Source organism: Lynx canadensis, chromosome C1, assembly GCF_007474595.2.
Source record: "Lynx canadensis isolate LIC74 chromosome C1, mLynCan4.pri.v2, whole genome shotgun sequence".
In the NCBI taxonomy this organism is placed as follows: domain Eukaryota; kingdom Metazoa; phylum Chordata; class Mammalia; order Carnivora; family Felidae; genus Lynx; species Lynx canadensis.
In genome coordinates, this window is record NC_044310.1 from 156,839,087 (window position 1) to 156,864,271 (window position 25,185).

The 25,185-nt window shown below is 42.5% G+C and overlaps 1 protein-coding gene across 2 annotated transcripts in view; it reads right to left on the bottom strand.

The window, feature by feature from the left end:
- STK39 (serine/threonine kinase 39) overlaps window positions 1–24,381 on the bottom strand; it is a 315,140-nt gene extending 290,759 nt beyond the window's left edge. The window contains exon 1 of one of the 2 annotated variants that reach the window (XM_030323833.1): window positions 24,052–24,381. In XM_030323833.1, the coding sequence (XP_030179693.1) occupies window positions 24,052–24,256 (205 nt within the window). In that variant the 5' untranslated portion in view covers window positions 24,257–24,381. Of the gene's footprint in view, window positions 1–17,616; window positions 18,058–24,051 lie in introns of those variants that run through there. The other variant, XM_030323834.1, reaches the window with a different exon arrangement.
- Window positions 24,382–25,185: the final 804 nt, after the last annotated feature.

A 25,185-nucleotide genomic window follows, 5' to 3' on the forward strand; every position in this document is an offset into this window, starting at 1 on the left:
CCCTTGGGCTTCTTTTACTCTCCTGCTACTAGCCCACAGAGGGTTGTTTGTAGGTCTCTTCTGTCCTCCACTGTCCAAATCCAACGTCAGACAGATGCTCTCCACAAAGAGAGCTTCTAGCCCAACCCTAATTTTCTCTCCAAGTGGTCTGCAGCAAGCAAGCACTCCTCTCTCAATACACACACACACACACACACACACACACACACACACACCCCTTTGGTTTCTCCATTGCTTTCCTAGCAATCTGCATTGTCTTAAGATCCAGGCTTAGGAGCAAAAGAAGTCATTTCTTGGAATCAACCTTTAAGGGGCACCCGGGTGGCTCAGTTGATTCAGCATGACTCTTGATTTCAGCTCAGGTCATGATCCTGGACTGGGGTCATGGGGTAAAGCCCTGCATTGGGCTCCATGCTCAGCATGGAGCCTGCTTAAGAGTCTCTTGCTCCTCTGCCCCTCTCCCCCACTCACTCACTCTCACACACACACACACACACACACACACACACTCTCTCTCTCTCTCTCTCTCTCTCTCTCTAAAATAAAAAATAAAAAAAAGTTTAAACAGAATCAACCTTTAAAAAGATAAGACTGTGTTCATACCTTCACACAGACCATCCAGGCTCTTGCTTACCTTGATGCGAGGATAGAGGACAAGCTGAGTTTCTTTAAACTTTTTCTTGCTTTCATCTAGATATAGAGACGGGTAGAGAGATGGCTAATCTTGATTCACAAGCCTCCATTAAACTTTATCATGTAAGCATCTTTCACTTATCTTAGTGTGGTATGCACTTGAAAATATAATGGCACGTTATGGAGCATTCACACAGAAAAGAGAGGAAGAGTCGTCATTTCCTTGTGTACTTGAATAATCATGGTAATCAAGATTGTTCTTTGTTAACAATCTTCAATGTGAGAAAAAGTAATGGAATGAAATATTGAAGCTCAACTACCAACAGCAATAAATACCAAACAAAGCCTCTAAAGAGCTATGCAGGGACTATGCTATTGACTTACCTGGGAGGGAGGGTTCTCCTGGAACAAAGACTCTAAGCTGTGGGCAGTCATGGTTAAGAGTATGGACTTGAAAGAGAGGGAAACTGAATCGGACTTGCAATTGTTTTAAACCTCTGGGCTTTGGTTTCCTCACTGGCTTGATACGAGTATTAAGTGAGATGTGTGTGTAAAATCCTTGGTAGAGTAGCTATTATATTAATACAGCACTGATGAAGTGTAAGAGATGACTAACGTGGGCACAGAGCTTTTCTCGAAAAGAGATGACACAAACAGGCAATGCCAGAAGAGATCTCAAAATCCCTTTCAACTGGATCAACAAAAATAGATCATAAAATGAAGGCCAATATTTCTAGGGCAAGTTCTGGTTCTAAATAGTTCTCCGCTAAATATCTTAGTTTCTTTTGGATGTTAAAAAAAAAATACCAAAAACAAAAATAAAACGAACTTCTTAAATTGCCAAAGATAATACAACTGTACATGTGTGCAATTGAGGAGATTGTAATATTCTACATCCTGAGTCACTGACAATCAAAAAGCATCTCCAAGTAAATCTAGGCTCTGTGGAAGGGGTTATATTTTAAAGTGGGCCTTCACAGGAAAACCATAATTGGAAAACATTTTTTCAGCAAAAGGTAAAAAGTCTTTGACTTTGAGTGCTGAGCTGACAGAGCCAGAAATAACAGTTCCTTTTATTTCCCACGTCCATTACTTTTGTATTAAAATTATTGTTTGTTAACTTGGTTAAATCATAGTGAGCTGCTGTTGATTTCAACACAGGGCGGCAAGTGAACACGTGAACAGGATGATGAGAAGTAGAAAATCCCACCAGAACCAGGATATCTTCGTTCAAAGGCACAACTCGATTAAATTCACATCCTGGGGTCATTTGCTGATTTCTCAGAACAATGGTAAATTTAGTTACTGGGGAAACAAAAAAAACCATTGTTTCGTTTCATTATAACTCTTCCTTGTTGAAAGTTTAAACTGATTATCTCAGAATCCACAGTTTACATACAAGATGAAAGCATGATGCTAATACGTCTTTAAAAAGCCAGATATGTATACATACACGCGTGCTGACATATGTATTCAACTAATTCTAGCATTTAACCCATGTTTGTAGAGACAGCACTAAACTTCAAAAATTGTTTTTATCATGCAAATTATCCAGTTTTTATCAAAACATTAATTCTGGGCCGCCTGGGTGACTTAGCCGGTTAAGCATCTGCCTTCAGCTCAGGTCATGATCTCGTGGTTCATGAGACTTCAAGCCCCACATCAGGCTCTCTGCTGTCAGTGCAGAGCCCGCTTCAGATCCTCTGTTCCCCTCTCTGCCCCTGACCTGCTCGCTCACTCTCTGTCTCAAAAATAAACATTAGTCCTATTAATCTCTCACTACATTCTGTCTTGAAACAAACTTTACAACACACAGTGGGTAGTGGGAACTTAACAAACTGGATTTGAAATCCCTTCCTTTAAGATTCTGACAATAACTATATATGACATGCTACTAACAAAAGACAGAAGGACTTTGGGGATGGGGCGATCGGCTCTAAATTTTGGTTACACACCTCCACCAGGCAATTACCTCACTGGGGTGCAATCAGTTCTGTTTTCCCCTGTAAACTTTTCTAAGTCTCTCAAGGTCAGACCCCAAAAGCAGCTTCCTCTAAATCACCAAGATGCAGCAACGTGTGACACACACTGGAACTCAACAAACACAAAAAACGGATTGTCAACCCATCCTGTGATCAAGTAAAAGCAGGGAGGTATAAAACCTGACCTGTGACCAGCCCACAGCTGCTCAGGTCTTTCTGAAGAATAGACTCCTCCCTCCCCCCACCCACTTTTTCATATTCTGAGATGCATGGTCCTACCTTCTCCAAAACGTGAGGAAGAACTTTCTTAACAGACACAAAGGTTCGTACTACCTGACAGGAGATTCCAGGATATTACAGGATTGTTCAGAGAGGGGTACATTTGTGTGTTTTCTTTTTCTTTTTTTTTTTTTTTCCTTTTAAACGTTGAATAGTCTGCTGTTTAGACTGAATTTTTTTAGTCTGGTTTCAATGTCGGGAAGTATATGAGCAAAGCCCTATGGTTTTCTCTCTTTTACGATGAGACGTAGGAGTCCGCTGCCAGAATTCTGTGTTCTTTATAGATGTCAACACTTTAGCATTAATGTTCATAACATTTTCAAACCTCCCCACATCCCCATCACGGACTTAGGTATACGGCAGGCCATGGGGATTGCTGCCTTATGCAACAGATTTATTGACTAAATTTTTATGTACTTTGTATGGTAAGAAAGAGATGAGTGGATGAGTAGAGGGCATTTTTAAAAGATTCCTGGTCCTCTCACAGAATCTCCAGAGCCCTTTATACCAATACAGTAGTATTAATTTATTTGGAGGACACATATTGTCTGTGCGTTTCCTATTTATGAATGCTTAAATTAGTGCTTGAGTTACCATAAAACTACTCTTTTAACAATACAACCTATTAAAATATTAGTTATATTATGTAAAAAATTATCTAGTAATTATCTAGTTTTTAATCTAGTAATAAAAAATACTAGGAGAGAGAAAGAAAGTTTACCTGAATGACTACATAACAAGTGTTCAAATTTATTGAATGACAGTGAATTCTCCAAGTCAGTGAATCCTCAATTACCCACAGCAATGGAAAGGTACGCTGGTGTGAAAAGTACAAATAATTTAAAAAGACTTCACATGCTGAGGACTTTCTACGTAAAACGGAGATACCTGAACCTTCCTCATGGTGTTACTGTGAGGACTAAATGAGCTACAAAAATAGCTCCTCAGTGCTAATTGCTATAATTACGATCATCATCTTCATTATTGATTACGCATTATATTATCCAGCAAGGCCAACATGATGGTCCTGATTTTGATGATGAACCACCATGAAGCACAATGAGGCCAAGGAACTGGCTCCCGGTCACAAAGCTGGAAAATGATGCCAACGGAATCTGAGCCCATGTCGGCCTGATGTGCGAGTTTCAGCCCAACTACCATGTGATGCTGCTTTAAACATAAGGGCCTTTCAGGGTGCCTGGGTGACTCAGTCGGTTAAGCGTCTGACTTCGGCTCAGGTCATGATCTCACAGCTCGTGAGTTTGGGCCCCATGTCTGTGTGAGCTGTGCTGACAGCTCAGAGCCTGGAGCCTGCTTCGGATTCTGTGCCTCCCTCTCTCTCTGCCCCTCACCGACTCTGGCTCACGTGCTCTTTCTCTCAAAAATAAACATTAAAAAAAAAAAATAGGGACCTTTCCTCTAGAAACTAACTCTACTGATAGCTTGAGAAATCCTAAAGGCAGGTCAAATAGCAAGAGCAGGGAGGCGATTTGCAACCAGAGGTCACTGGGTTCACATCCAGCTGTGTGACCTTCAACAGATTATGTGATGGTCCACGTCTCTACTTCCTGATGTGTACAATTGGGATAATCATACCAATCCTGGCAAGAATGAGGTAAGGATGGCACATAAAAGATGTCAAGTACTCAGGCCAGGCAACACACAGCAGGTCCTCCAGGAAGTCTCAGAAGCATCCTGTCAGCTTACACTGCCCTTACATGGCCTCAAGTCTTCCAGGTAGAGAGGAGAATAGGAGAATTTTAATTGCCAACGTTTTTCTTCAAAGATCACTAGATCTCAAGAGATACAATAAAATTCTCCCCAAGAGTCAAATAACTTCATTACCTGTAATTTTTCTTTGGTCATATGCAATTTCATACACATGTATCTTTTGCCTCTATGTACATAAAGAAAAAAAACGATGTAACAGTCACATATTCTATATATAATCATATTTACATACACTTTGACACTTCTAAAGGGAGAAAGAACATAATGAAAATTAAGCCAAAGTTGAAAAGAACGGGAAATTCTTGAAAAAACAAAACAAATCCACTTTCCTATCATGCTACAAAATAACAGAAAAGGCCGCCACCCATACACCAGAATTAAAAAAAAAAAAAAAAAAAAAAAAGGATAAAGGGACACAGATCCAAAAGAAAAAATGGCTAAATTTTTTATTTAAATCTGGTAATCAGATAAACAGTCAAATCTATAATACAGCAACATATAAGAAAATTCACTTTATTATTTCACAAAATGAAATCCAGGGTGTCTGGGTGGGTCAGTGGGTTGAGTGTCCAACTCTTGCTTTCAGTTCAGGTCATGATCTCACAGTTCGTGGGATCGAGACCCGCATCAGGAATGCTGTCTCCCTCTCTCCCTGCCACTCCCCTGCTCGAGCTCTCTTTCTCTCTCAAAATAAATTAATAAACTTAGAAAAAAAGAAAACCAAAGAAAGCACATTTATAAATGTACTCTAAGCCAGGCACTAGGTGATTTTCAACTCGCCACCAAAGCAATCAAATAGAGATTAACATGCCTATCAGCTAAAACCAAGCTGTCAAAATGAAAGCTTTAAATTACGCATGTCCTTACCAAAAAGTATTTAAAAGATTTTTCTTGGAAAAAATAAAAAGCATTGCACAGACTTTAATAATGTTTAATTTTGCTTATGTGCTAAGAGGCATTTTTAAAGCAGATTAAAACACCGAATTCAAGACCACCAGAAGAAACTTTCCAAATTGAAATAAGACCATTTGGTCGCTATGCTATTCATCTATCTTTTACCCAACAAAAATTCCTACAAAATGATAATCAAAACCTTTTGGTAAACAGGAGCTTCAATGCTGCCTTTCAAATCAGATTACATTTCAAGTGATCTGAAACCAAATTGAGACAGCATTTTATGAGCATGGTTCTCATTTTTAAGAGGAATAGGGAAACTGCCCTTTGAGATGCTGAGACATGGGCACCAAGGTCAAGGGCTCAGGAATTCAAGAGTCACCAAAACATTCAACCCACTAGCCACTACTTTGAAGGAGAAGCTGACCGGGGTTGAGGAAGGAGGAGAACAGGAAAGAAAAGGGGGTGGGGGATACTTGATTGTGACCCTTAGGAAGAAAACAAAGCAGCTTAGAGAAATATAAACAACTCTTCATCTCTGAAACACTGGGGTGCCAAATACCTAATAAAATTAGGGAGGACCAGATAGATACTCTTCCTTTCAGAACTGTACCATCATAAAGAGGATGAAATATTTCATAGGACATTTAAGTCCATCAGAAACGGCAAGACCATACCTCATGATCCAGGCAATGGTATTTCAGAATTGAAAAACATTTATTACTGAGACAGGGCACAAGTTTTCCCAATTTACTCTATGGGGAAAAAGGAAAGTTGTGTCCCAGGGAAGTATATACTGACTTAAAAGAATAAACTGCTTCTTAAGTTCATCACAAGTATATATATTTATGTAACAAAGTGTGTGTGTGTGTGTGTGTGTGTGTGTGTGTGTGTGTGTGTGTATTAACAAAAAAAGTACGTTAATCAGGATTACATTCTGGATAGGTCACTAACCTAAGAGCAAAGTTATATAAACACCAACTCATGGCGCCTGCCACCCCCAAGTTCCCTTCCTAGGTAGGAGCTTCCCATGTTTTACCCTTGTCCAAAGAGGCCACCTGAGCTGGCAGCTGTCCTATGCAGGGAGTCTGGTAAAAACTGGATTCTCAATCTTTGGCATCAAAATTGGTAAATAAAGAGAAAATCTAGCAATTAGCAGCCATAGCTATGGCCAAAAGGGAAAGGGTTGAAAAGAGAAGCTTTAAGGGCCAGGACAGGTATGAATGAGCCAAAATTCTGACCCAGCAGAAACCACGGGACAGAGGAGAGAGAAGCGAGCAGACAGGGCAAAAGCAGACTCACCCCGACTGGCTAAATCACACCAACATTAGAGGATTCTGAAGTGAGGACCCAAAAATTCCCGCTGCTCAGGTCTTGTCCACTTACATGGCTCATGAGAACACTGCAATTCCCCAAGAGCCGGGTGCTCAGCTTTTCCTGATGGCTACAAAACCCTGGGGTTATGGAGGACATTCCTGTCCCCATATTCCCACATCTGTCTTCATAGAGAATGTCCCTATTACTCAGGGGTATAACTTAAGTGAGTCCTGGGTCCTTGTAACCAAAAGAGTAAATCAACTTTGTTACATTCTGCAATCCAAACTTTTCACCAATTCAGAAAAACCTTTCCATAAATTTGTTCACAGTAATAAACTTCTTGACATTTCATTTTTTTAAGTGCATGAGGTAATGCAACTTTTATTTCCCAAACTTAGATGACAATTTTTCTCTTTTCCGATCTGTGACCACCCCACCCCATCCATCATTTTCTCCTCCTGATCTTAGATTTTTCAGGTCTGGGTCAACAGGGGAGAAGGCAAGATGCCTTCTCAGTCTAACTCCTTTCTACCTTTAAAGCCAGAAAGGGGATTATATACACAATGGAATACTACGTGGCAATGAGAAAAAATGAAATATGGCCCTTTGTAGCAACGTGGATGGAACTGGAGAGTGTGATGCTAAGTGAAATAAGCCATACAGAGAAAGACAGATACCATATGGTTTCACTCTTATGTGGATCCTGAGAAAGTGAAGAGAAACCCATGGGGGAGGGGAAGGAAAAAAAAAAAAAAAAAAAGAGGTTAGAGTGGGAGAGAGCCAAAACATAAGAGACTGTTAAAAACTGAGAACAAACTGAGGGTTGATGGGGGGTGGGAGGGAGAGGAGGGTGAGTGATGGGTATTGAGGAGGGCACCTTTTGGGATGAGCACTGGGTGTTGTATGGAAACCAATTTGACAATAAATTTCATATATTAAATAAATAAATAAATAAAGCCAGAAAGGGGAGCAATTAATGTAACAACTGGAAGAAATTTCCACAGTATCTATCAAAAATACAAAAGTAATACCATTTGTCCCTGCAAACCCACTACTGGAAATCTACCGCATAATCCAGGATTATGGAAACCTGGAGACAACCAAGAAGTTCATCAGTAAAAGATTGGTTAGATAAAGTAATCCACAGAACAGAAATGGACCTGGAATTGAAATAAGAATATTTAAATATTTAACCATAAATAATAAAATATCTTTAGATGAGGTAGAGAGCTATGAGAAATGATCTAGGAATGACAGCTGTGGATATTTGTAATGTGTATATTTTACTACACATACATACAGAAGATACCCAGAAGTAAAATACACATGTAATACATATTACTACTCTATGGAAGTAAAAATTATTAAGTGTAGAGTAATATGCACAGTTACCACATTACATGAATAATAATTAAATGTTGGAAAAAAATCTATGGGCATATGTATACAAAGAAAAACATCCAGAAAGATACACACCAAACTGACCACGGCGGGGGAGGAGGGGTAACTCTGGGAAATGAAAACTGAGGGTTGTTATTTTCACCTACTAAAGTATTTTTTATATCTTTGTAATTTAAAAACTTTAATAAAATAAAGGCTGGTCAGGCCAATAGCTATTTCATCCTTTCACTGAAAATGCTATAAAATCCTTGAAGCTCTTTACTTGTCAAAAAGACCAAAAAAATTCAACATTCAGATCATCAAATTAAATTCCTAAAGATTCATTTCTCCCTTATACCCATGAAATCAAAGAGCTGGCACTACAAAAAGATAACATATATTTAGCAAATCTAAAAAATTCTCATACTGTCAGCTCTAGGTCTGATATGAAAGGTCAAGGTGAAATCTAAAAGTCATTACTGTGTTCAACACACCCTCAATGAGAAAGTTACTTATTCTTAAGTTCCCTCCATTCCAGAGCTTTCTGTAAAATGTTTTCACTTGCAATCAGAAAAGTACCAAATAAGGTAGATCCATAGCACCCAAAGGGCAAAGGGCAAATAACTGACACTTCTAAGAAATACTAAATTGCAATGTAGACATTTAGATTGTAACCGTATTCTGAAAACACATAAGTGTAAGAAAAATACATACACATAGTCTGTCCAGTAATCATAAAGTATGCCTGACTTTCAGTGTGTGTCAAACTTTTGGGAAACAAATCACTTTTTGCCAAGTATTAATCTGCCACTGGTTTATTTTCTTTCTCAAAACAAATGAAATGTGAAAGCACTGAGAATGCAAAGACATATCAATCTCCAAAAAAATCAATTTATACTCCTTTTTTTAAGTCCTATCCCATGTCAACTTACACCAAAAGTCAAACACTATCTAGCTGGTGGACAATAAAGGCTCGTCAGGCCAATAGCTGGTGGACAGTAAGGTAACCGGTGGATTTTCTCCCCTTTTCACTCATCTGCATTATCCAAATTTTCTTCATATTATTTGTATAATATTTGGAAAGTTTAAGATAAATAAGCTTGGAGGTTTTTATAACTCAGAGGTTTAGGTAATATCCTTCTCTCAATCTTTCTTCCCTTTGTGAGAAAGGGGTGTGGGCCAACCACAGGAAGGACATCCCACGCATCTAATCCACGTACACATCTATCTCCCCCTTTAGAATAAACAGAAGTCTGTAAATTTATAACGACAATACTCAGCCCTCTTCCCACATCTAAAAGCGTATGATATTTCATAAGTGCTTTTACCAGGAAGACTGCAATTTGATAAATGGTATTACTTGCACATCTCCCATCCATCATTTCTGCCATTCATATATGATAAACTAAAGAAAACGGGCAAATTCTGCCAATAACTATTACTGGATTTCTAATCTTTTTATCCTAATAGGATGGCAGTTCTTTTTTGAAAACTGATTATAAAACTGGCAGTAAAATATTGCTGGATTGACTTCAAAGTGAAGAAACTTCCATAATTATGTAAGCAACCATCTACACTTAAACTGAGTGATGCAGAGACAACATGTTATTTTGGGGGCTATGATAGATCTGGTTCACTGACTTCTAGATGGCAGGAGAAGTATATACGTGCGTGCAGACAATCTATATTTTTAATGTGGTGTTAAGTTCTAAGAAGGTCAGTCTGGAATAAAACAACTCAAGGCTAAAAAGGATCAGATGCATTACACACACACACACACACACACACACACCCCTTCGCCCTTCAAATGTCATATTAGACTCAACACCTTTAGACTATTTAGCAAATTATATATTTCTAAAGCCACTTTTCTAACAAAATAGTTCACACAGCACATTAGTTTATGAAACCCATAATCAATCACACTATAACAACTGGGATGAAGGTAGTTGAGCAATTAGCTCCCCCACCACAAGTTAAAAAGGAAAGTTCAATGAATATCAAACATTGTCTATTCATCACTCTTGAGCTAAATAAAGCTGCTGTGGTAGAGACTTTGCAAAGACGGCAATAAGAATCCCTCCCATGTCTATATACATGTCCTTTTGCCATGTGATTTTACCACTATGCCCAACAAGCAGGGAAATGGATTTCCCTTCTCCTTGAATCTGAGTGGCCTTGTGATGTGAATGAGGCAGAGTGACACGGGGTGAGTACCAAGCCGAGGCCTCAAGAGCCCTTGAGACTCCGTCCCTGCAAACTTGGAACGCTGCCGCAGCCAACAGATAAACTACAGGGGAGCCTCCTTGAGAATGAGACAGCAGTGGACAAAGGGCCAGCCGACAGCCAGCACCAACCACCACACACGAGCAAGACCATCTTCAAAGACGTAGCCCCGGCCCAGGTAGCCATAAGCTCGGCAAGACCAGCAGACCTGCGCAGCCCAGCTGAGCCCAAATTGCCAACCCACAGAATCGTAAGCAAATAAAATAGCCATGGTTTTAAGCCACTATGTTTTGGGGTGGTTTGTCACACAACTATACATAGCCGATACAGAGACCATCAGAATCCACACCAAACCTTCCAGTTTGTCAGAGGCACCCCTGAAGGCAAAGCTTTAAATGAGGCGCCCACCTCAACAAGACGTTGCCACCAAATTTTTCTGGGAAGAACTATATTGTCCCTCCTTGCCTTGACACCTTGCTGGACTCCTGCGAATTTTAAACTTGGATATGCCTCTGAGTTCTTTGTCTATCTCTTACCCCTGCTCAGATCTGAGGTCTGTTGCTGCCTTGTGCTAGTCTCCGGCTTTACAGATGTGATCTTGGAATCCTACTCCCCACTCTACCATGCCTCCCCAGTCCACCATCAGCTTTTGCTTTTGCTATCCCTACCTCTAGACACACAGCTCCTTGTAGTCTCGATCCCATCACTTCTATGAACTGGTGATGCCGAAAGTCTGTTTAAAAACAGTGACTTTAAACAACCCACAGCACTGTTCAGGCTAGAATCATTCTGCAAGATTAAATTATTATTCCAATAAAGCCACAACTGTTTAAAACAGTTTCTGGAAATATCTTAAGAGCAATTTAATGTCACATTAGGAATCAGTCTCATTTCTTCACAGGAGGGCTGATGGAAATGGGTAACTTTTAAAATTTAAAATGAAACGTAGCTATAAAGTATAAGTGGATACCCTCCCACCATGTCTCCTTAAAAGAAGTAATACTTCTTGTGTAAATAAATTGATGTGATCAATTTTAAAGTCAGTCATATCCCATAAAGATTACCTTTCATAATTTTGGCATTCTCTTTCTTCCAAGTAGCTCCAAAAGACAAGGGAGGATTTAATTTTTAAACAACTGTACACAGCTGAAAACTACTCACTCTTCATATGGTAGACTAAATGTGAAATAAGAAGCAAAACAAATGCTTGGGACTTTTACCTACTCTAGTAACTACACACCAGACACCTGCCTTTAAGATTTAAGCAAATAGGGGCAGCTGGGTGGCTCAGTCGGTTAAGCGCTGACTTCGGCTCAGGTCCTGATCTCACGCTTCATGGGTTTGAGCCCCACGTCGGGCTCTGTGCTGACAGGTTGGAGCCTTGAGCCTGCTTCAGATTCTGAGTCTCCTTCTCACTCTGCCCCTTGCTACTTCTATGGAAACAATCAGGATGATAGCTATAAATGAACTCAGAAGCTCATTATCTCTTAGGTCTAGAGATGGTCACTTTTTAAACAAGTGATGAGTATTTATTTTAGTAAAGATAAACAATCTAGCCCCTGATCTTGACTTATGCCAAAAATATTCCTCTTCTTAAGTGAGTCCTAGTGATCACAATCTGAAACTACACAGAGACACTTCTCCTAGCCCTATTTCAGCCTCCCAAGTGCCCAGGAAAGGTGCCATATTAAAACTGTTTCCACAACAACCCTTGTTGAAGGTCAGGCACTAGAGTTAGGGCTCCAGAAATTTGAAAGGGCACATACAAGGAAAAATTTTAAAGGATTACATAGTAAAACACTCTGTTATGGACTCAGTTACCCAAGGGACATCAAACATGAGAAAGGACAGACTGTTCCTGAATTGCCCAAAATTAAACCTAGTTAATCTCCCTACACAGATTTTTTCACCCCTCAGTCACTAATTCTCTCTCCTTCCTTACAAAGCAGGTATCCTACCCAAACAGTGGTTACTGAGTGTGAATTTAAGGTGCTGACTTAAACACTGGATGTTTTCTATTCTTTGTAATATAGAACTTAGGTTAAACCATCTTTTAGTGACTGAAATACCAAATTGTTTTAAACTCAAGAGAAAAGAAGAGTCCATGATTCAAACTCACTATTTAAGTGACTAAAATTGACAGACGTATTATTTTTCTGAGTTAAGTTCACAACTCCTCTGTAATTTTATTAAAAAAAAAAAACCCTAGTCAGTTCTTTCTTCATAAATAAAATAAACTGAAGTGATACTGTCTAGCACATCCAACTCCAGACTCTGAAGTGATTTCTTAAGGAAAAATAACATTTTGATACTTCTGAAAATACTGGATTTCATTTGGGAGGACTCTCTATGTTTACAATTACAAGAACATCCCTGAATGAGTTAAGTGGGTAAGATAAAAACTCACACTTCAAAACCATCTTCCCTACGTCAACAGGAGTATCTATTTCACCACACCACAAAAAAAGAATAACTGTTCTTCTGAAAATATGAATCAATTAGCTTTCAAATAGAGCACAGAGTGAAAACAAAAGATTTTTTTTAATAGGGTGTAGCATTGCCTGTCTTTGTGTACCTCTGAGTCAGTGGCAATGCCTTAGTATGTTATCGGGAGGTGGCCTCACACTTTTTACAGCCATCACAATATTTAGTCATTTTCTGAACATTTCAGAGAAATTATCATCCAGTGCGGCCCAATAAAACATTTTGCGGTGGGTGATGGAAACAGTCTATATCTGAGCTATCCAATATCCTTATACAATAGTGTGGATTACAGATTTAAAGTTAAACAAAATCCGGTTCTGCAGCTGCACTGGCCACAATTAGCTACTGGGCACTTCAAATGTGGTTACTAAGTGAGGAACTGTATTTTTTAAAAGATTTTTTTAGAGCAGTTTTAGGTTTACAGCAAAAGCGAGAGGAATGTAGAGATTTCCCATATATTTCCCCTCTGCCCCCCCCACATGCATAGCCTCCCCCATTATCAGTATCCCCCAACAAAGTGGTACATTTGTCACAACTGATGAACCTACACTGGCACATCGTTTTCTCCCCGAGTCACAGTTTACACTACAGTTCACTCTGGATTCTATACATTCTATGGGTTTGGGAAAAAGGATAACATGTATCCATCATTATGCTATCACATGGAGCGGTCTCCCTGCCCTCAACATCTGTGCTCTGCCTGTTCATCCCTCATCCCCCCCCCCCAAAATTATTTAATTTCCATGCGTTTAAATTGAAATAGCCACACGTGGCTACTGGCTGTCATACCCGACAGCCAAGGACACGCCAAGAAATGAAGGAAAGCTGTTGCTGCTGTGACCACGACAAAGCACAGCCTGGCAGAGGGGACCTGACTGTAGTGCAGAAACTTTGCTCCAGCTAATGATCAATCCTGAAGTTCATCTACTTCATGTGTTTTCTTCACCCATCACCCTGCTCCTTTTTAAACTTCTACTTTCCAACACACCCATCCATGCCCCAACTCCACCTCAATGATAAGGTTATAATACAGTCTGTTTTTTCTTACTGTTTATTTATTTTTGAGAGAGAGAGAGTGTGCACGCACACAGAGGGTCCAAAGTGGGCTCTGTGCTGACAGCAGAGAGCCCAACGTGGGGCTCAAACTCACAAACCATGAGATATGACCTGAGCCGAAGTCGGATGTCTAACTGACTGAGACACTTAGGTGCCCCAACAACTCTATTTTAACAGAGCAGGCAAAAGATGATGATTGAAATGAAGTGACTTTGGAGCACCTGAGTAGCTCAGTCAGTTGAGCGACCGACTCTTCATTTTGGCTCAGGTCATGAACCCAGGGCTGTGAGATTGAGCCCCGCATCAGGATCCACACTGAGCATGGAACCTGCTTAAGATTCTCTCTCTTCCCCTGCCCGCTCTCTAAAATAACAAAATAAAAAATAAAAAATAAAAAAATGAAGCAACTTCATGTTTATACACCACGTTTTATTACACATTAAATAAAATACCCTGATAAAGAAATACATATAAAGATCAGTTTAACACCTCTAAAGAAATAAGATTTTTACTACAGTAGTTAGTGGTAAATACGTTATATATAGATATGTACTCTATTAAAATAGTAGTTATAAAGCTGAGTTGATAATATGTCTAACCTTCCTTCTCACTAATGATGAATCAATGTGATATAAGTAGAAAAAAATACTGAACTAGGCAAGAATCACAAGCCTGAGATCCTAAGGTCTTTGGGCCAACAGTTTAAAAAAAAAGTTGAAGAACTTAGGCCACCAGAGTCTTTAGCTATAAAACAAAGGAGCAGGAATGGATTTTCTCTTCAGTCTATTCCAAAATTAGATTTCCTGATTCTGTATTCTTAAGCCATTCCTCACTTAGGAGGTGACTTACAAAAAAACCAGCAGTGACCTATCATTCCTTCCCCTGAGCACTCTCTCCCCCTGCTTTCTTGAGTCACTCCGTAATTAAGCAAAGGGAATGGTGACGTTGTCAATTAGGAAGGAGGAGAAGGGAGGGGAAGGGAGGGGAAGAAAGACCAGATAATTCAAATTAAAATGTAAGTAATACAAAATAGGCCAACAGGCACCAATCCAGAAAATACCATCTTTTTCCAATCCCCAAACTAAACAGGCAAACAGGAAAGCAATTGGGATGCCCCTTGTTACAAACCCCGGTAAAAATTGGTCCTACCAGTCCAAAACAAGAGCACAGATTCCTCTAAGACCTCAGAATTATCACAGATCACTGGCTTCCAAAATACTTCCCAAATGAAGACTCCTGGCTGGCTCAGGCAGAAAAGCATATGACTCTTGACTTCAGGGTCATGAGTTCAAGCCCCACATTGGGGGCAGAGTTTACTTAAAAAATAAATAAATAAAACTAAACTTAAAAAAAAAAAATACTCCCCAAATGAAGATCTACCATTCACATGGCAGAAAGTCACCAATATTTACTTACCATACTATTTCTTCCAGTAAATAGCCCTAGCAGTGACTAATGGTGGGAAACCTAAACCCTAAAATTGTCACCAAAATGTACTTATATCTAAGGCAAGAATGGAATGAGCAGCCCCACTCCTAGGCCTCTAAGAGTTATACTAAATATCACTTCCTGGAAGAAGTTTCAAAATAAAATATTCTATCTTAAAATGATGTTTTCCCACATACAATTGGTTTTAAAAGTCAATTTATCTAATTCTTCGATATCCAAGAAGTTTCTCAAAACTAAACTATAGCTTATTCTCAAATAACTGGCAAGTGAAAAGAAATGTGAAATACTTCAGCATTTACTCACATCAGATTCCAAAGTGTTTATCCAAATCAATTCTAGAACTAAAGCATAGCCAATCCATTCTCTAAAGAGCAGCTATTTCTCCTCAGCTTCCTTGTTAAGCCAAGTCTAACATGCCTTTCTAATTAACACAATGATTTCTTTCCTCATATCGAAACACTGACCAATGAATGGCAGATTTGCAAAAAGAAACGCTCAAAAGACTGGAATCACCATCTTGAAATTGCTTTGGTGTAATTTTAAAAACAATGTCCCGGAGAAAAATGTAAAACTTTGTAGGATTACATGAAGAATTCTATTTAAACAGGAAAAAAAAAGCTTTCCCAATAAAGACACCATAGAGGAATTATAACACCTACTAGGTTGATTCTGACGTAAAAAGAAAAATGGTCTATCGTCTTAGCCATATCCTGTCCTATCCGCACAAATCCTATTACCCTGGGTCCCTTATTATTTATAAAAATACAACCCCTGCCATCGTAACAACCTTTGAAAACCACCTGCCCTGATGTTCTGTTCCTGTGTTTCACTTACATCCTTGATCTTCTCCCAACAGTCCTGATTTCTACACAGCAAGAGGCCCCGCAGAACTTTAAGGTTGGGTTATATATAAATACGTAAACAGGAAGAGAGAAGTCATGGGTATGCTCAAGAAAGGAAAGTTCTAGAAAAGAGGAGACCAGTACTGGGACCTCCCTGTCCCGCTCTACAATGCCTAAGTAAAAAGATGCCACACGGGGCAGGAGGCCGGGGGCCCTTAACCTGGAGAGGCCATCCCGCAGTCCAATGACCTCAGGAGAGCCAGGCCGCTGCACGCCTGCCTACCTGCACAGTACAGGCAAGCGGAAGCACTCAAATGCTTACTCTTCATCTGGGAGGATTAATGAGCTAATTTCTACAGAGCCCTTTAAGCTGATTGGCCCTAACGTAACTAAACAAGCAACATCGTCAACCACAGGCAAGATCAAATCTTGAGGATCCAGGGAGGCAAATTTTTAGAAGTCAGGCAACGTTCCCCTTATGTAAGAAAGTAAGGAGTGTTTGTCCCCAGAGTTCAGGCTTTAATCCAGAAAACATTTATCAAATACTTAATTCGAGGTGTGGAGTATGGAGGCTAGAGACGCTGTCCTCACAAAGGAGTTAACATCCAGCACCCTAATGGGCAAAGAAGCGACCAACTTGCATGCAGTGTGAGGATTGCCAGGGGTAAAATACCCAACAGAGCAAAGGAAAAGGAGGCTTAAGGGCAGAGACTGTGTGAAGAGAAATCATTTATTCCAGGTCTTAACAGGGAGGCCAGATCAGGGTGTGTTCAAATGAACATGCATCAAGCTATATACATTTATGGTATGGACACTTTTCCACATGCATGTTATACTTCAATAAAGGTAAAAATGAAAAGGAGAGACAGTGTTCTCTGTTAAATACATGAAAACTGAACGGTAGGGTGTGAAATGGTGTTTGAAACAGAGTGAAAACATGCCTCTCAAGGCTAGGAAAGCATGAAGCATTTCAAGAACGGCAAAAGGTTCCCACTGGCTGGGAGTCTGTCTGCAAATGAAAATGACAAGGAAGGTCTGTCCGCAAAAGGCAAGAGACAATTCCCAAAAGGCCTTAAAAACCATGCTTAGAGTTAACCTTAAAGATGACAGAAAAGCCACTAAAAGTGTTTAAGCCTAGGGTAACTGACAAAAAATGTTGGCATAGCACCACCATTTTGGGAAGAGTGCATCCCGTAGCTGGAAGCAAGAACGGAGACAAGGAAGCTGGTCAGGAAATTATTACAAGAACCCAAATAAGAACCGATAAGGGCCTGAACTAAACCGGTGATGGCCAAGGGAAGAGTTGAAGACAGAGCAAAGAAGATTCTAAGGATGCAGAGTACCTAGGACTGATGACCAATTAGATGCGGGAGATGAAAGAAGACGGGCGAGCGTGGGATGACCGGCGTCCTTGCGTCACGCGCCAGGGTCTTAAGGAAGATGGAGGATGTCGACGAAGCTCATCAGGATTGAGGCAAAGGAGGACAGACGATGAGTTTAACTGTGAGTGCCACGTTGTCCGGAGCATCTAAACCAAGACATACCAAGGGCAGCCGACGCGCCAGCCCCCGGAACAGGGAGACCCTCAGCATCTCAGGTGGCGGCTGCAGCCGCAGACATACATACGGTGAAGTGGATCCTGGAGCAGGAAAGGAGGAGGAGAGAGGACAGACGGTGCCAAATGCTGCGGAGAAGAGAAAAGGGAACCGCAGCGTCCCCGGGCTGTGGCCCCAGGAGTTGGCACGGTGATCGTGGAGATGCCAACTTTGGTTTCTTAGCAGGAGGGCAAAGAGCACAGTGGGCTGAGAAGTGAATGGGAGGTTCTTTCAAACAGCTTAGCTGTGAAAGGAAGGAAGGAGATAAGGTAGTGGCTAGAAGAGGAAGGACGAGTGAGTGTTTTGTTTTGTTCTCATTTGTTGTTAAAGATAAGAAAGACCTGAGAGTATTTTTAAGCTGAGGGGAAAGCAGGGAGGGGAGAAAGGAGATGGGGAGCAAGAGTGATGACTTTATCTGAACACAAACGCTCCTGTCGTCTCATGCACTGGGACTCGGCGATGTTTCTTTTAGTCAGCAGCATTTCCTGCCAGCATGGCAGCCTCCACAGGGCCAACTGAGAGGTGGAAGAAAAGTGCAGTCTTAGCAGGTTGTTCTCAGAGCCCTGTCATAATGGGCTGTTCCTCCCAGCAACCTTTCCCGCAGGATGCTCTCACCACTTGTCAGAGGGCCATTTGGCACCCAAACCCCTGAGCTCTCCAAACCACCAGGAGCTCCACAGGTCCCTCAGCTTCCTCCTGCAGAAGAGGGCAGGTGCGACTGGAGGCCACTCCACCCCCCCCCCCCCGGCGTGGGCTTTGGGGACCCCCCGCGAGCCCCCTTCCAGCCACACACCAGAAGAAGGCCACCAGCCGGCAAACTCCCCCTCCTGTTCCCCCCCACAACCCCCCCACAGCCCCGGCTAGAAAAGCGAGCAGAGAAAACGCTTCAAGCCACTCCAACATCTCACCAGAGACAGGGCTGTGTTCTCTCCTGATAATTTGAATCTGATTAGCAAATGTCGCTTTTAGTAGTTATGACTAAGACTAATTGAGAGCATGCCCCGTGCCAGGCACTCTTCTAAGTGCTTTACATTCTCTCAATCCTCACAACCCTATTTTTATCATCTCCATGTTACAAGTGAGGAAACTGAGTGCAGACACATCTAAGTAATTTGCTCAAGGTCACAAGGCCAGTGATTGCTATTGCCAGGATATGAAATAGACCAGGCCATCTGACTCCAGAGCCTGCAATGTTTTAATTTATTCTCCAACATCATCAAAAATGTAGTGTATAACAGACTATCAGAGACAGGGAAAAATTCATAATATTATTGGTCACAAATCAAAAGCATAAAGTACTGTAGTCATTCTACCAAAAGTTTCTTTTCTACCTAGAGAATTTTCTCACATAGCATTTTGGACAGCACATTTAAAAGAGCATTTCTGTGTTCTAAAACTGTTATCCTTGTTGATAAGCTCTGTGGATATAGAAAAACAAAAAACAAAATCCACGTTGAACCGTTCAGTATATAGGGATGAATTGTATGGTACATGAAGTATACTTCATTAATGCTGTTTATCTTTTTAATGTTTATTCATTTGTGAGAGAGAGCAAGAGAGAGTATAAGCACATGCGTGAGTCGGGGAGAAGCAGAGAGAGGAGGAGAGAATCCCAAGCAGGCTCGACACTGTCAGTGCAGATCCCTATGCGGGGCTCGATCCCATGAGCTGTGAGATCATGACCCGAGCCAAAACCAAGAGTTGGATGCTCAACCGACCAAGCCACCCAGGCACCCTGAAGCTGTTATTTAAATGGGAGAGTAAGTGAAAATTATGCAGAAAGGTATACTGATAAACTTGAAAAAGATAAAAATTTCATGAAAGATACAAACGACCAAGGTAAAAGACAAAATCCAAATAGTAAATACAATATATAGCAAATACATTAACTGAATGAGTAATACATTCACTTTCAAAAAGAAACACAAACTTTAAGTGAAGATGGTTTCACAGGTGAATTCTATAAGAGCATTTCTCTTATGAACGTAACTACTGCCACTGAATTATACACTTAGAAAACGGTTAAGATTGTAAATCTTATGTGGTGTTTGCATATTTTACCACAATAATACAAAAGTACAAAAAGAGTATTTCTATATATATTTTTCTCTTTACAAAAAAAAGGTGAAATGATATGAAAATCAAAGCCTTGTCTTAGGCCATACATCTGAGGGCTCTTTTAGTTTAAAAGATGAAATAAAATAAAATGGCCAAACTAGCAAACCAACACTAGCAGCAAAGCAGCCCAGTTTGCTGGTCTGGAAGATCAAAATACACACTCTGTGCCTGGGCCCTCTGAGGTCCTAGAAAAACGACTGTGACCCAATGTAGCTCTCAACGTCCTCAAGATCCCTCTAGAGTATCCATAAAACCAGTTCTAATCCCTAAACCACAGAACCCGCACAAACTCTGAGAGCACAGAGTGAGGCAGAAGGTCTCTGGGCTGCTGCTGGCAGGTCTCATTTTAGGAAAGGCTGCTTGAAAACCTGGCTGTATGCCCTATTGTCTGGGTTTGGGGAGATGCATCTGAATGGTTAAACAAAGCGTCACAGGAGAGAAATAAAGTATTCAGAAGAGCCCTCCATCAAACTATAGCTAGGATTCTCGGAACCAAAGTCTTTTGTTGACTGAGACCAAAAATCAAATGTATTACTTTTAGATCATTCTAAATGACCACTCAGGGCAAAATGAAGCAACCCTGAGAAAGCAAATACAAAACTAAAGAAAGGCTTATCCTGCAAAAAAATCTAAGGAAATCAAACTTACTCTGAGGCATAAGTCAATTTAGGGTTTCTCTGAGGAAAATCAGCCAAGAAAACAGCCCCTGACGCCATTATCTGACTCAAATACAGAAACTGGTGTTGCAGCGACCACAGCTCTTTGCCAGAAAAGTTCCTTGAGGTTGTTCAATTCTACAACAGATGCCCAAGACAACATTTACACGATTCACTGTTCATTCTGTTCAACAAAGGTAATACCATTGACATCACCAACAAAGAAACTAATTTTTCAGTTGTCTTATCGTTGGTTAACCCTGATAGTTCTAAAGAAACAATCTTAGGGTGGGATGAAGGGGAGAGGTAAGGAACAAAGGTTAATGAGGCTGAAGGGTATAAAGAGGCTAGAAAACCTCCCAAGAGCCATTCCTTATTTAGGAGACGAATATTTGAAATCTACTATGACAAGGGTATCGACGGCTAAAAGGAGGAACCTAATAACTTCACAACATTTTCAATCCCTCCAACAGACTTTACATCATTTCCAGGTCATGCATAAACTTCTGAACCAGATTAACCCTAAGAGCATTACAAATTGTCTATTGATCTTTTACAACAAAAGAACAGCAATGCCACAAGAAACCTTTATTTTTAGACCTGCAAAATCCTGTGTTTATTCTTCTAAAACAGGAGTCAAACAAATGAACCTGCTCTGTTTGGACTTTTGTAAACCTATTCTCTCATAATCCTGAGGCCCCAATCTCTGCGCAGAAGGAAATGAAGAAAAAGTGCTCTGTGCCACGCTGTAAAGTTAAAACACAGTGCCTCCCTTGGTCTTTTCTGCTCAGGCACATCCGAGCCTCCTGCTGGTCACAGCTCACATTGCTGGAGCCCTATCATATGACACCTGCCACACGGACAGGGGAGGCAAAGGCTCTCCACCCGCATTCATGTTGAAACTAGTTCAGTGTCTGAACTACTAACTCTCCTGCATGTAATGTTTAAGCAAAAGTGCTTAACCACAAGTTCACTTGTAATCACTCAACTAGCATTAAACACTAAATGGAAATGGGTTTATAATTCCCTATAAACATTAAGCTCTTGCAAAACCCTATTCCCGTGCTCTGATTTTTCAATAACATGGTCTCCACACAGACCACCTTTTAGTTGGAAAACAGACGAGATAAATTTAAAATGGAGAAAAGGCATGCCTACAGTCTGAATGTACAAAAATAGGGGTAGAAGTAATAAGCAGGTGTTTTTGCTCTCAAATTCCTTAGGTAAATTGACCAACCATAATTAACAATGCTGTTACTGCAAGCAGAGAAAAGCCCTACACTTAATCCTTTCACTTAAATTAAGATTTTATTCATTAATTCACAAAACTAGTCAATTCAAAATACTATGTTTTCAAAAGGCAAAGCCCACATTTTAACTCTAATAATTAACAAAATGACCAAATAAATTGATAAGTAAATTCTGGTGTTCCTGTGTTCCCCTCCCCCTTCCTTTGTGCTCTCCCAGTGCTCACACATCACATCTTCTAGAACCGAAGTCCTTGAGGGCAGGAACCATTTTCATTAACTTGTATGCTTCTGAACATCTAGCACAATGCTTGGGACACAGTAAGCCCTTAAATTTTGTGGCACAAATTAAAAAATAGGGGGTTACATGCTTGCTATGAAGCATGTAAAAGGAGAGGCAGAGGAGATCAATGTACTTTGCCTCAGGAGAAGCAAAAGGCTTCTCAAAGAAAATTCTCTCTAGCCTCGGGAACTGTGTGAGATTCACTACAAAGATGGGCACTCGGATGAGAGAAGAGCCTGTGCCCAGGCAATAAGGAATGTAAAACCATGTGTCACAGGACAGCAGCATACTCAGGGTACAATCAGTACAAGAAGAATAAGGGAAGGGGCAAGCCTGTTGAGGGCAGGCAGTAACACTGAAATACTGAAGGGGCTTATATGCCAGGTTAAAGCACTCTTCACTGAATAGGCTTTGAAAAGCCCTTAAGGTGATTTAATCCAGCCAATGACACAAAGACACATTCCTTGAGAATCTCTGGCCCAAAGTTGTTTAAAGTCTGGGTTTTCAAAGAATTTTATATAGAGATGTCTCTTTTAGATTATTTGAAGTTTTTATATCCTAGGTTACTGTTCGGCCCATCATTTTCTCATATATATGAAATATATGCGTATCTCGGTCTATGCTGTTTCATTCACACAGTGGCAGGTGATAAAGGCTCATTTAAACATCCAATGAAATTCTGTTTTAATTTTTTGAAGGGGGTGTGGAGAATTTTTTAAAAGAAAAGCAAATAATAATGATAACATAAATATCTGAAATTCCTTTTTCATCACAGTACTTAAACATCAAGATATGGGAAAACTACGTCCTAGCCCAGCCCCAGTAAGGTTAGAAGCTGAGGGTGCACTTTGCCTGGAGGCTTCCCCAACTAGGTTTAACAAGACTCTCAAAAAGGACGATCCGATAGGAACCGTTCTAAGTGAAGGGGTCAACACAGATCTCCTGGCCTTTCACGTGCTCGGCCTAAGGAAAAGTAATGCCGGCTTCTTGCCGTTGACTTTGCCAGGCTTTTAAAAATGTAAGATAAGGTGATATTTGTGAGCCGACTAGATGGCACCGAATGGCAGGAAGCAGATCACAGAAAGCCTCGGGTTTCATTCTTGCAGCTCGGCCCTGAACCAGAGGAAAGCACCGGCCCGGTGCAGGGCAGAAGGCCAGGGCGCCTGCTTTCCCCGGGCGGCCAGGCTGGGCGGCAGGCGGCGCGCCAGGGTACCGAGAGGCGGGTACCGGGGCGCGCCGGGCTGCAAGGCGGGCGCAGAGCAGCGGCTGCCAGGGAGGCCGGCATCCTCCCCAACCTCGGGAAAGAACCTGGGCCTCCGCGACTCCTACCTGGCCCCCTTACCCACGGCGTGAGGCCGCTGACAGGAGGCAAGGGCGCGGAGCTTGAAGAGCAGAGACGCGGCTGCGCCCGCAGAGTCCCCCAGGACGCGGCCCCCCGGGCGCAGCGCGGGGGCGCTGGAAGCCCAGGGCGGCGCCCCCGCAACCCCACCTCACCCGCGACTGCCTGCCTGCGTGGCCACCCGCCACGGGCTGCGGCCCCATCGCGCGGGAGGAGGGTGATGCGGCGGCTTTGCCGGTCCCCTGCTCCGCCGCCCCGGCGATCGGGAGATAAAAGTTTGCAGCATGCGGCTCGTCTGCAGTGCGAGTCACATCCGCCGCGCCGCCTCCTGCAGCACCAGCGCTCAGAGAACGAACAAATAAATTAAAAAAAAAAAAAAAATACTGTTGAAGCCGGTAGGCCCCGAAGCCGGCAGCTCTGCCTCCCGGGCGTGCATGCAGGCAAGCCCAGCATCCCGCACCCCCTCCCGCCCCCGGCCGCGCCTCCCTCCCGGCCTCGGTGCCCGGCCTGGGCCGGCCCCGCCGCTCCCGCCGCACTGACCGATAACCTCCTGCAGCTCGTACGCGTCCCTGCAGATGGGCCAGCCGACGGCCTGTGCCGCCGGGGCTGGGGCCGGAGCCGGCGCCGCGGGCGCTGCCGGGGCCGCCGCTGCTGTCGCGGCCGCGGGGGCCGCCGCCGCCGCTGTCACCGGGGCTGTCTGCTGGGGCTGCTGGACGTGCACAGGCGAGCCGCTCGGCTCCGCCATGATGCTGCCGGAGGAGAGCGGGAGGACGCGCCGGCCGGCGGACGACCTTCCACTTGAAACTTCCCTTCCCTCACCGCCGACACCTCTCGGCCGGCGCACGCCCTCCCCGTCCGCCGCGCCGCCGCCGCCGCCGCCGGAGCCAGCCACGAGGGGAGGGAGCGAGGGAGGCCGAGCCGGGCGGAGGGAGGAGGCAGCGCCGGCAGAGGCGGGGTGGGGAGGAGGCGGCGGCCGCCGCGCTTGCCGCGCGACCCGAGCCTCGTGCGCGCAGTTCTCTGCCTCCGCGAGGGGAACCGCCGCCCCGCCGCCCCCTCCCGCTCTGCTCGCGGCCGGGGAAGTTTCCACCGGAGGGCAGCAAGACGGGTTTGTGTTTGCTTTAGGGGCCCGCGTTCCAGACAATCAGGCTCTCCAGAAGATGCCCCCTGGGGACCCCGAGGGCGGGGTCGTTGAACCGCCGCCAGGTTCTCAGATTCAGAAGTCGCCTCTGCTAACGAGAACCTGAAGTTCATTTACAAGTTAGCGAGAGAGACACCTACACGCGGGCCGTTTGTAGGGCGCCAGTTAAAAAATAACCCAAGTTGTAACTTTCCTGCGCATTACCTGCCAATATCCCTTTCCCACCTTGTCTAATCTAATCGCAGCCCTTCTATTTTTTTTCTTAGTGAAACATGATTCCTTAGGTCGCTGGCTGTTCCCAGACTTTCTTCATTTGTTACCTACCGGCCGCCCGGATCCCAGGGAGGTGCTATAAGGGCCTGTGAAGTTAGAATTTTAAAAATGTTAGGGATTTGGACACTATTTCAAATTCTACACTCTTAAAAAAAAATTTTTTTTTTCAACGTTTATTTATTTTTGGGACAGAGAGAGACAGAGCATGAACGGGGGAGGGGCAGAGAGAGAGGGAGACACAGAATCGGAAACAGGCTCCAGGC